General features: G+C 42.2%; 1 protein-coding gene across 1 annotated transcript; it reads left to right on the top strand.

The window, feature by feature from the left end:
• The first annotated feature begins 725 nt into the window (after nucleotides 1–725).
• On the top strand, nucleotides 726–9634 carry LOC107194513. The gene is made up of 11 exons (XM_015584154.1): nucleotides 726–896; nucleotides 1658–1862; nucleotides 2282–2422; nucleotides 3515–3703; nucleotides 4342–4585; nucleotides 5851–6049; nucleotides 6517–6693; nucleotides 7173–7395; nucleotides 7620–7859; nucleotides 8258–8383; nucleotides 9465–9634. Exons 1-11 carry the CDS (start codon nucleotides 726–728, stop codon nucleotides 9632–9634), a joined length of 2085 nt encoding a protein of 694 aa, XP_015439640.1.
• The last annotated feature ends 1920 nt before the right edge of the window (nucleotides 9635–11554 follow it).

Genomic DNA, 11554 nt, shown 5'->3' with positions numbered 1-11554 from the left:
CCGCCATCTTTGTTTCGGTTAGGATAAACGCATCGATGAATGAACACTTCAGAGATTTTGTAACTATTAAATTCGAATTTTAAAAGATGGCAATATTAATAAATATTCGGCGCATAAAAATTTGATTATTTAATACCTATAACTTTGTGATAACGTATAGATTTCATTTTGAAAAATTGGAAGAAATGTAATTAATTAAATTACAAAGTATAAATACAGATTTCACCAGCGAATCAACAATATGAAGTAAATGAACGTTATCGAACCAGTGGAAAATTGTTTAAATATGAAACAAGGAATTGCAAAAAAATCAATGTTTAATCGTTTGCTGATCCTACTAATTTCATTTACTCGTTTTTACATATAATGTTCACTCACTGGTACATTTACTGGTGCATCCGCCCTGTATGAATTCAGAGAAGAATCGTCCGAGTAGTCTGGGTTACGTCGAATCAGTCGATTTCTTTTTATCTCTTAAGCAAATATAGATGTATATTCCCCCAATTCGATATCTAGTTCAGCCCAGTTTAATTCGAGGATTAGTTACGTTTAACAGTTTCTTAAACGGTGCACAACGGGGGTTAATCATCCCCTTTATTCTCTCTATCATCGGGTGTTTGGCTATCGTTACAGATTTTCGTTGGACGGAACAACAGAATTCTGAAAAATCGTAACCGTGTTTGGTTCCATTATCTTCTCTCCCACTAGTCTCCAAAGTTCGTACGATGTTCATTCAGGCCACGATCGAATCCGGCTGTTTCAGTGAACCGTGGACGACGATGGCGTCGCTGGGGACTAAAGTGGATGAGCAAGTCGCCAAGGCAGCACCACAGCAGAATGGCGGCTGCAAGAACGATGATTTGCCGCTGGAAGACATCCAGGACAACAATAACGAGGTAAAGAGCATGCGAGCCTGATCAAATTTCGACACTGACCTCATTGTACTAATTGAATCGTTCGATCGATACACCATCCAGACGCTTGGTAGAACAGGGGTTAATCGTGTCTCCCAGGTTGTTTGTTCGACCCGTTATTTACGATTGAATGGTCCGATAATGGGCATAATGGCACCTACTACGATCTCACTCCGGTGTTAACACCCCTCCGAGTCCTGTAATTCCTTCGCAGTTATCGTCCGTTCTAACCAGAGACTTAAACCGCGCGCGGTATCGATAACACGAACCGAGTTTTCGGTCACGTGGCCTCTGATAGACCCATTCGAGAACGCCGAAAGTCCACACACGGTTGCTCACACTTTCTGCACGGCCTTGATCTTAAGGCGCCTCGTGAATTTCCACGGACGACAGCAGCGGCGGCGACGGCCGATGTTGAAACGTTTCGCGCCGCTCGTGGAATTTTGTCGACGGACCGAGATGATCCCCCGTCGTCTCCTCGTTGCAAAAACTGAACCGGTATTATTCTATCGTGACGATCCGGGAGCCTCTTTTTTCGGACGGCTGAATTACTGACTTTGATGCTCGAAAGGGAACGGGCTTGTTTTCTACGGTTGGTAAATCGGTTGGCTACGACAGATCTGTAGGAACTGGAAGTTTGATGTAATTACGCGAAAAGGGGGTTATGAAGAGACTAAAGCTAATTGTTCGATACCGACGTGAGAGCTTTGTTGCGAGAGATACCATCGGAAACTTGTTGACAGAGCATCGAGGTCGAGATGGTGGTGCCGCCGGACGGAGGATGGGGTTGGGTGATCGTCGCCGCCTCCTTCATGTGCAACCTGTTCGTGGACGGTATCATCTTCAGCTTCGGTGTGTTCCTCAACGACATTGCCGAGGCGTTCTCCGTGTCCAAGGCAAGGGTCGCTCTGGTCGGATCGTTGCAGTCCGGATTTTATCTTATGGCTGGTCAGTGACGAGGATACGAGGAGATCCTCTTGCAATCCTTCGAATCTACTCATACACGACTATACGTACTGTATTTGAGTTTATGAAAATTAACACTTTGCTGGTGGAAGGGTTTAAGTTAACACATTATCTACCAGTTGATATTTAATAGGTCCAATAGATCCATCGATCAGCAGCTAAGGTATTATTATTAAACGGTTCAATCACAGTAGCTAATTACATTAAGCTTTTGTTTTCGAAAAGGCGTACTCCTACGTTATCCGACAGCAAAGTGTTAAATATAAAGGAAACATTGATTTTGTCTGTCATCGACAAACGGTATTAATTCAGTTCAAAATGTAACTATTTATGACCACAACCGAAATCAGTTGTCCAAGTTTCATTAGCGTTTTCTTAATTCTTCGTCACCTTCTCGGTAGGTCCCTTCGTCTCAGCCCTAGCAAACAGGTACGGTTTCCGGCTGGTAGCAATTCTGGGAAGCGTGATAAGTTGCTGTGCGTTCGTTCTCTCGTACTTCAGCACTTCAATCGAGTTCCTTTATATCTCTTACGGCGTCCTCGGTAAGTTCATTGCCCGATATACATATACAATGTACATATATTTTCCCGAAGTTGCCACGTAGGAACGGGAAAAACTCTCTCTGTATAATAGAGGGTGTTAAGAAAAATGCGTACAGCTTTCACAGAATGGACTATACACGCGAAACTAAGACGAAAATCACGAATGACGAAATTGCGTTCGAGGCTTCATTTCCAAGTTAAACGAAATAAATCGTGTCTGGCTAGGTACGGTCTTTTTCACTGTGGCAGTCAACGTGTTAAATTACGAACGAAAAATACCAATCAAATGATCATCACCAATACGTAAAACAATTGAAGAGAGCAGCTGGCCTCGAAAATAGATCGATATAATCGGCCGTGTCAGACGTATTTTGCGCGCATTTTTTCCGTATTTACAACAGTTAATATATCGGAAATAATGCCTCGAAAGAGAGCTTTCGTTTTGGTTTTGTATGTGGAATCCATCATGTGAAACTGTCCCACATTTTTTTTTTTATTAACACCCTGTATATGTATATTCCGCCGTGCCCGTGTTCGTGTACAGTAAACGTTTGTGCCTTTCCCTCGTGGGACAGCGGAAATCACGAATCCCGGTCGATAAACCGGGACGCATGGACACAGCGAGAGAACGATCGAAAGATCGAGTCTCTCGATCGTAAATGGTAGCGAGAGAACGATCGAAAGATCGAGTCTCTCGATCGTAAATGGTAGCGAGTGAACGACTGGACGTGTGTATATGTCACTGATTTCTATAAATTAACTGGATGTAGTATCCCGTGATGAACCGAAGAAAGTAGATAATGGACTGATACGGTTAAAAATAAAAATATTAAATATAAATATGAAAACAATTTTATTTCTAGCACTGAAAGTACATGTGCAATAAAATATAAGAAAAAGAAATTAAATATAAGAAACATTCGATATCGAGATTAAAACCTCTCGACGTGCACGGACCACGGGTCGGCGGGGTTAGAAAACACGAAAATAGATATTATTATACACATGTGTCCATTCATAACCTCCATTTGCTTATCGTGTGTGTTGTTGTTTCCCTGGAATTCACGTGGTGTTTGTCTCTTGGATTGTCAGGAGGTATCGGGGCAGGCTTGATTTACGTGCCGGCTGTGATAACTACCGGATTTTATTTTGAAAGATGGAGAGCTATGGCCACCGGGATCGCGGTATGCGGCTCCGGAATCGGTGCGTTCTTGCTCGCACCTATCTCCGACGTGCTCGTCAAGCAATTCGGCTGGAGAGGCGCTTTGCTTTTCCAAGCAGGTAATCCAGAATCTTTCTCTATCTCACGAGTCACATCGGTTAAAGTTACATTATCCTCCGATTATTTCTTCCCTCCGTTGAGCGTGGGCGTAGTAATACTGTAGAACGATAAATTACTTGATATTGTAATCACAATATGTTGACTGTATAATGACAAAGTGTGTCCAATTTTCAAAAAACAATCCCGTTCCTTCTTACTTAACGACCTTAATCACCCTTCCTTTCAAAGAAAAGGTAATTTTCCCCAGAAAAAAAATTATTTTTTATCGTGTAAAAAATTATTCACATCGTGTAACTTCCATTTTGGATAAAGTATGTCCGGAGATCCCGCTGTATACAGGGTGTCCCCAATTGTTTTGAACTTGCAGAAAATTTATTTTAAAAAATTTAAACTTTGATACAATTTTGCACTAGACTCTTTATTGTAGTTATTTTGCTATTTAAATCTACTCTCATACATTTGTGGATTTTTCGTACTCAAGGCCACACTATAAAATAATACTTTCCCCTCGCATTCTTTTGTATCTTCCAAAAACAAGTGGGATACAGAAGGTGCTCACGTTAGGTGGTGGACACCCTGTATAAGAAAACGCGATTGTGTCGGCTGGATTAGAGGGAGTGACAGGAAAATTTCGCAGGTATGTTGTTGAATTGCGCCGTATTCGGCGCGATGTTTCGTCCGTTGAAACCGACGAGAATCAAGGTGAAGTCCACCCCCGAGAACGTCGGATTAGAGATGAAGACCGGGTTGATGGGCAGGGGGATGTCCACGACATCGTTGCATTGCGTACAGCCGGGCAGGAGTGGTTTCTTCGGGACAAACAACAACATGGAGTACCCTACCGCCGCTGAGCTGCTGGGCAGCAACCACAACATAGTAAAGTAATTATATTACATCCTCCGTTGTCGGTCGAGTGTCTGTCGTGGACACTGCATGGTAGACTCTGGATAAATAGCTCTCTGTATCAGAACTACATAGATACTAATGAGTAGCCTGCGGATTTTATGCATTTCATAGCACACACGATTCTCTAGAATTCACTATATGCACTTAAGAGTTTGATAAATTTAGAAGAAGTTTTCATTTTCTCTAGAACCTGGTGTCTTGGTTTGACTCTAGTTCCTATAAATAAATCCCCAAAAATCTATATTTGCATAAACATCCGCAGTCTACAAATGAGCTACACTATCGTAATAGGGTATGCGTTTTTGAACTCGACGCATTCACTGGGGCAATGTTACACGACGATAACACGTTATAAGCACGCAGGCGGTCCGAAATGTCCGGGGATCAAAAGCTCTCGGTTATCGTAAAATCATTCCTTGGAGCGTATCCGATAAAAGTAGAGTTGATATCGATAATAACAATGTCTGTAGATTATCTGAAATTGGTACTCATAGAACACGATACTATGAGCATGAAGGGTTTACACCTGGTACGGTCTATCTTCAAGTAACAAACAACATCCGGTGATAGGGAGTTAATACCTCAAGACTCTTGGGGCAACAAAGACATTTCCAGAAATTGCTGTTATCCGACAACAGATAACCAAGTTGAACCAAAACGAGAATGAAAGCCCCGAGACAACCGTATTTCCCGGATTGGAGCACAGTTCGGTCGAAGTAGGATTTAACGAGAATGAAAGCCCCGAGACAACCGTATTTCCCGGATTGGAGCACAGTTCGGTCGAAGTAGTAGTCGAAGTAGTCCTGTAACCCGCATCTCGCAAAATTAACCGAAAGAAAGCGTTATCCTGCCGCGAATACCGTCGGCCTTATCAAAAGACACCTAGTCTTATAGTTGAAACCAGCTTCGACGGAAAGTCTGGAAAAGGGGACAAGGAAAACGCCTCGTCAACGGTACCCTCACGAGCAAACTCGGCTTCCGCTAGGGGGAAAAGTGGCGTAGGTGAAGGACCTCGTACAACTTGATAAATTTATGTCAAGTACTGAAATAAATGTTAAATCGAATGTTAATTTGACATAAATTTCAATAATTACCGATGCCAAGTGGTAGGAAGCCGTTACCCTACGCCACTTTTTCCCCTAGTGGAATTCGAGTTTGCACATCAGTGTAGAAGATGTGCCGAACCAAGCGCCAAAATGGTAGAAACGGGATATCAGGGAGTCTGATTTTCTTGTTCCAGCGCCTCGAAGTCCTTGCATTCGTTGCACAAGCTCCACGTAGAGATGACGACCTTGGAGAGGAAGCTGAGTAGCTCGGAGAAGAGACTGTCCGTTCCTATATATCCGGATCTGGACGTGAGCATAGACGAGAAGACCGCAGAGGAGGAGAACAATCTTTTGGGCGGCGACGTCGAGAGACTGAACGGCAAGGTACCCACGGTGAGTGGTGTCCCCTGTTTCGTGTCGATTCGGGGTCATTCGTGGTGTGACATTGAAATGAAGTGCTCCATATGCTGATTCACTTTTTAGTCAAAACCTAGAATGCCCTGCGTACTTTTTAGGGCTCTAAAAACAACTTGATTTATTTATCTTAACTGGTTTTCAAATGATTCTATTCGTTTATATTGGCCTATGAAACATCCACACTAACTTAGGTAGTCCTAACTCAATTATTTATGTTCAAGATAGGCGTAAAGAAGTAAAATAAATATGATTTAAACCGTTTCCTATCTAAAATGGCTTAGGATGAAGAATGAGGACGATACAATGAAAATTATAAAACCTAATTTTTCTCGGATGTCTGAATATGTCAGTTAGGACAATTAAGCTAAGGAGGGCAGTATACATATGTATGTGTATACTTACGCCCGTTAAGGTTAAATAAGCGACTGTGGATTTGTTGGCAGATTCGCAGGCACACAATCAGCGGGCGACGCCTCCGCACGGACTCGGACTGCAGCCAGAAGTCCCTGAAAGTGGGCAACAGGCGGAATCCGTTCAGCAAAGACCCCCAGAGGCCATTTTACAGGGACGACATATTTTATGGGGGCTCGTTGAACAGGCTGCCCCATTACAAGTCCCAGGTAATTTTATAAATTTGACGTGACTTGGTACAACTGCCTGGTGAAAGAAGATATCTCAATCAAATTTTAATTGCTCCATCTTTCCGAAAGGCTCATTTTGTACGTAATAGTTCAGGAAATATGACCATATTTTTTTTCAAATTAAAACACCTCTTGCCCATCACGTAGAAAATCGCGAAAATATGATTTGTTTACAATTGTCAGTATAAAAAATGAATTTTTCATACAACAAAATAATTATTATAGCAGGATAATCTTTTAAAAATATTTTTCTTTCAAGACGTAATCGTGTTCTTGGGATAGGTTCGAAGGGGACAGGTAAAGAGATAATGAATTTATCGAATGTATCTGTCTTTGGGAGTGGAAATTGAATTTGTTTGATGGTCTGCCTAACCCAGACCAAGAAAAATAGGGTACGGTTGGCATATGGGATTTCTAATATGTAGAATGATCGGATTATTGGATAACGATTCCTGTAGCAATCGTCCGTTGGCTATCACATGTCGGTCACGCGTTTACCAACGGCCACCGACGTCGCGGAGGAGAAGAGCGGAACCTGTTACCTTTGCCCGGAGAGCGTACGGCGTATCCTCACGACCATGCTCGATCTGAGTCTGCTGAAGAGCCCCTCTTTCCTGATACTGGCCATTTCTGGCGGGCTTACAATGATGGGATTCTACACACCGTTCATGTACGTCCCAGGTACGGTATTAGATGTTGCCACAGTTCGAGCTTTATGGTTCATGATACAGTAAATCCTCGATGAAAATGTTCGTAGGCTCCTCAAGGCGATGAACATTAAATATTTCATAAACTAATTTTTAGACTTCATAACTCCATGCTCTATGGCTGTGCTAAACCTCACTAAAAAAATATATACAGAAAATTAAATAGAAAATAACGAACAACTGTTATTCTGTTTGTAGACCGAGCTAAAGTAGCAGGAATTGACCCATCTACGGCCATGTTCCTCGTATCGGTGATCGGTATTGGCAATACCATCGGTCGTATTGTTTGCGGCATGGCGAGCAGCCTGCCCGGCGTAGACGCTTTGGTCGTTAACAACATATTCATCAGCGCTGGAGGACTGTTAACCATTTTCTCTGGACTGTCGCTCACCGAGACGTACCAGTTCTTCTATGCAGCCAGTTTTGGTCTCAGTATATGTGAGTACAACGGAACTGACCCACTCCTCTGAAAAGAGACGGGCAATTTTATTCTATCGATTAACCAGTAAACTGCGGGTTTTTCGTGCGAATTACACGTTTGTGGGCTGATTCGCTGCGACTGGAGTTAAACAGAAATTTCTTTACCAGCTTAACCCTCTTGGTACCGAAAAGTTGAAGTATCGGCTCCACTCCAAATTAGAAATTCTGATACAGAAAGTGACGAAATGTATAATGCAGTTCAACAGTTTTTATGAATACTAAGAGGATTAAGGGCTTTATCAACTCCAATTCAGTTGTTAAGTCGCACCCATCTCTGGCTGCTATTATCGAAGAAGATCCTAGAACCAATCGTGAAACGGTGAATATTTCTAATTCAACGATTTCTTCACACACAGCTGTTTTCGCCTCCCTGAGATCGATCCTGGTGGTAGAGCTTCTGAGTCTGGAGAAACTGACCAACGCATTCGGGCTGCTTCTTTTGTTCCAAGGTGTAGCGGCTGCCGTGGGCGCGCCTCTCGCAGGTAATTAAAAAAATATCGATCATCCTACCTGCCTGGCTACGTGTCAGTGATTGTACAACCGATAGATTGTATCACATTCTTTCAAACTTATCACAGTGTTCGCATCAAATTGGTTTTTGAGTATGCACTTACGTCACCGATACGAGGGTATATAATGAATGCCTGTTGATCCCGTAGATAACATTGATTTCACATGATATTTTTTTTTTCGAAAGTGATTCGGTTACGTAATCGTCACGGAGTAATCGCGCGAAAATTCATGATATATGAATGTTCCCCTGATATGTTTATCAATCTGCAATCAAATTCCATAATATTATATTCTGTAATATTTGCATAATAATCGAAGTTTCGCGAGGGAATCGTAACAATATCCACGTCTGAACGGTTGATTTATAGGCGGGAGATACGATCGTATTACTCCAACCGGATGCCGAAACAACTAGATAAATAGACACCCAGTGTGTTTATCTAATCCGTTGAGTAACTGCAGTTTCGCGACTCGTCGGAGAGCAGAGAATAATCAGAACTAGAAAAGAAAGTGTAACTATCGATGGTTATTCTGTGCATTCAGTTTGAGTATAAGGTAAATGTCCCGATTTCTACTCACGAAACATAGTGATCTATGTATTTATACTCATCATTTGAATTAATTTTTGCTCACATGATATGTTGCCTTTTCAGGTAAGAAAAAGTTATACATATATTTCTTATGGATAGGTTTTATGAAATAATAGTAAATAAAACTCTTTATAATTTCTGACATAAACAACATACGGTAACAGAAACTTTTTGAAGGTCACTCAAGAGGGTGACCTTCAGAACATATGTCAAAGTCAAGGTCATTTTACTTAACAATACTATTACAGTACGACAGTAAACTTTTGTTGATAATAACTTATTTGCAAACGGCGACACCCAACTAAAACCTTCATAATACTACTCAAGGTGATGACTTTGGAAACATATTAAAAAGTCATCGAAATCGGTGATGGCTTCCTTATTTTAAATACTTACTGAAATTGGAACACATACCGTACACGCGATCCTCTTCACGCCTGGGTCTGCTTCTGTTCTTCAGGCGTGTTCATGGACGCGACCGGAAGCTACGACGCGTCGTTCTATCTGTCGGGGAGCCTGATCTTCCTGTCGGCGGTGATTTGCTATCCCTTGAAGAGGATCAACGAGTGGGAGAAGGAGAACGCGAAGGAAGACGGGAAGAATCACGTGGAGGAGCCCCCAAAGTCTTGATCGAAGCCGTGCCGCTTTACCACCATTGTAGACCGAATGTCTATCTTCCCTTCCGCCAGTGTTCAGACGTGTTTCTACATCCTAATGCATAAAAATTCATGGCGTGAACTCTCGAATCGATAATCGAAACCCCACGGCGACGGGGAATGCGTGTGTGTATGCGTCTATGTGTGTGTGTGTATGTTCAGCGAACCGAACTGAAAAAAAAGTGTCGCCTAATGTTTGAGCGAGTGCAATAGAGACGGGCAGCTTCGGAGCTGAACGCGATCTCGAGAGAGGCTGACGAAAAGTGAACACTGTTGAAAATTCGAGGAGTTTTCGGGCAACGTTTGAGGACCAAAGCTGCGATTGAACGGTCGCGAAATTCCGTTTGGAACGGTGACCATGTTAAGCCGCGTTTCCGCGTCGACGGCGAAGTGAATCGGACTGATCGAATAGTTTTCTCTGTTGGGTCGGTAGAATAGAAATAAACTGTTAGCGTTCATATTTACCGATTGTTATTAATGTTCATACTCTCTAGCTGTAGAAATTTAATAAGTTTTCGCGAGTATCGTTTAACCCTTGTCCAATGTGTGGGATCCGAGACAATCATTTTTAAGGAATTTTCAGCATAAAGTATATACAGGGTGTCTCGCCTAACGTATACAAATAAATGCGAGGGGAAAGTATTATTTGGTTAGAAGCAGCAAATACTGACGATGAGCATACATTTTTCTCAAGGTCATATGTTTCGAAATCTCAAGGTCATGGATGTTTTTTTTTTTTTAATGGAACTACAAATTTTAATCGACGTGGCACAATAGTTGAGATCAAGACCAATCGAATGACTTATAATAGTGTGACCTTCGTGTGATCTTGGAATAGAGGGATTAGTGGAACAAGTGTATCGAAGTTGATGGGCATCACTTTGGGCATTGATTAAAATTAATTTTCATTGATTCAATCAAAATAGAGGTACTAAAGGTGCTCATGCTAAGTGGGACACCCTGTATATGCGTGTCACGATATAGATATAAATTAATATATTCTTTTACAACTCAATTATCGTACAGTGCACAAGGGTTAAGTGAATATTTATCTCGTTATTTGATACGTCGAACGTATGTACAGTTTAACCGCGCGTTGGTCTTGGAAATGTGGTGTAAGTCATCGAGCGGGAACACGGCTTAATCGGAACTGCTAGATCCACGAGCAGAGAATCCGTTCCCCTGTGAAATTTTAATAATGACGCAAACCAGTTCCCAAACGCGTATGACTTCGTTTATATAACACGCGTTTTTTTAAAATACGAGATTTTATACCATACGTTTTACCGTGTACGAAGTGCCTTCTGTCGGATGATTTGTTCAATAGTCAAAGCGAGGATGTTCAGACGGGTTTCGTTGGTGTATACCGACGAACCGTTTATCAGGAGGATTTAATGTTCCCCCATTGTTGTTGCGTGGAGAGACTATTAACCAGCCGATCTCCATTTTTAAATTGCACGCGCACCATTTAAGAGAGGATAGAGAGTCACAAAGCGATTCTGTGCTCCCGATCTATATACGACGATCTATTTTTGCTATACAATAAATCATCGACGAATGTTCGAAGGCTCCTCGACACTGAGTGTTCTGACGTCATCCCCACCACTGGGCGCTTTACTGGTTCCAGGGAGACCCCTCCACCCTACAGAAAATTGATAAAAATCGAAGTGGTACAGTTGGGGTCTTTCCCTTGTGAGTGTTCAGACATCATTCCCACCACTGGGGAGGGGGGTCCTCTTGAAATCAGTGAAGCGCCCAGTGGTGGTGATGACGTCTAAACACTCAGTGCCAAGGTGCTCTCGAACACTCATCGATAATTTACTGTGGTTGTTGTACCGCCGTAACCAGTTTACCATACAGACGAACACATATTCTATAAGGTCCCTATTAACGT

This window comes from Dufourea novaeangliae, unplaced genomic scaffold (genome assembly GCF_001272555.1).
Source record: "Dufourea novaeangliae isolate 0120121106 unplaced genomic scaffold, ASM127255v1 scaffold8, whole genome shotgun sequence".
Taxonomy (NCBI): domain Eukaryota; kingdom Metazoa; phylum Arthropoda; class Insecta; order Hymenoptera; family Halictidae; genus Dufourea; species Dufourea novaeangliae.
The sequence above is the reverse complement of the archived record's forward strand: the minus strand, read 5'-3'. Positions and strand labels throughout refer to the sequence as shown.

Coding starts and splice junctions, on each gene's coding strand:
- LOC107194513 (XM_015584154.1), top strand. CDS start 726: ATGTTCATTCAGGCCACGATCGAATCCGGCTGTTTCAGTGAACCGTGG. Junction 6,694..7,172: donor TGCCCCATTACAAGTCCCAG/GTAATTTTATAA, acceptor CGATTCCTGTAG/CAATCGTCCGTTGGCTATCA. Junction 8,384..9,464: donor CGTGGGCGCGCCTCTCGCAG/GTAATTAAAAAA, acceptor TCTGTTCTTCAG/GCGTGTTCATGGACGCGACC.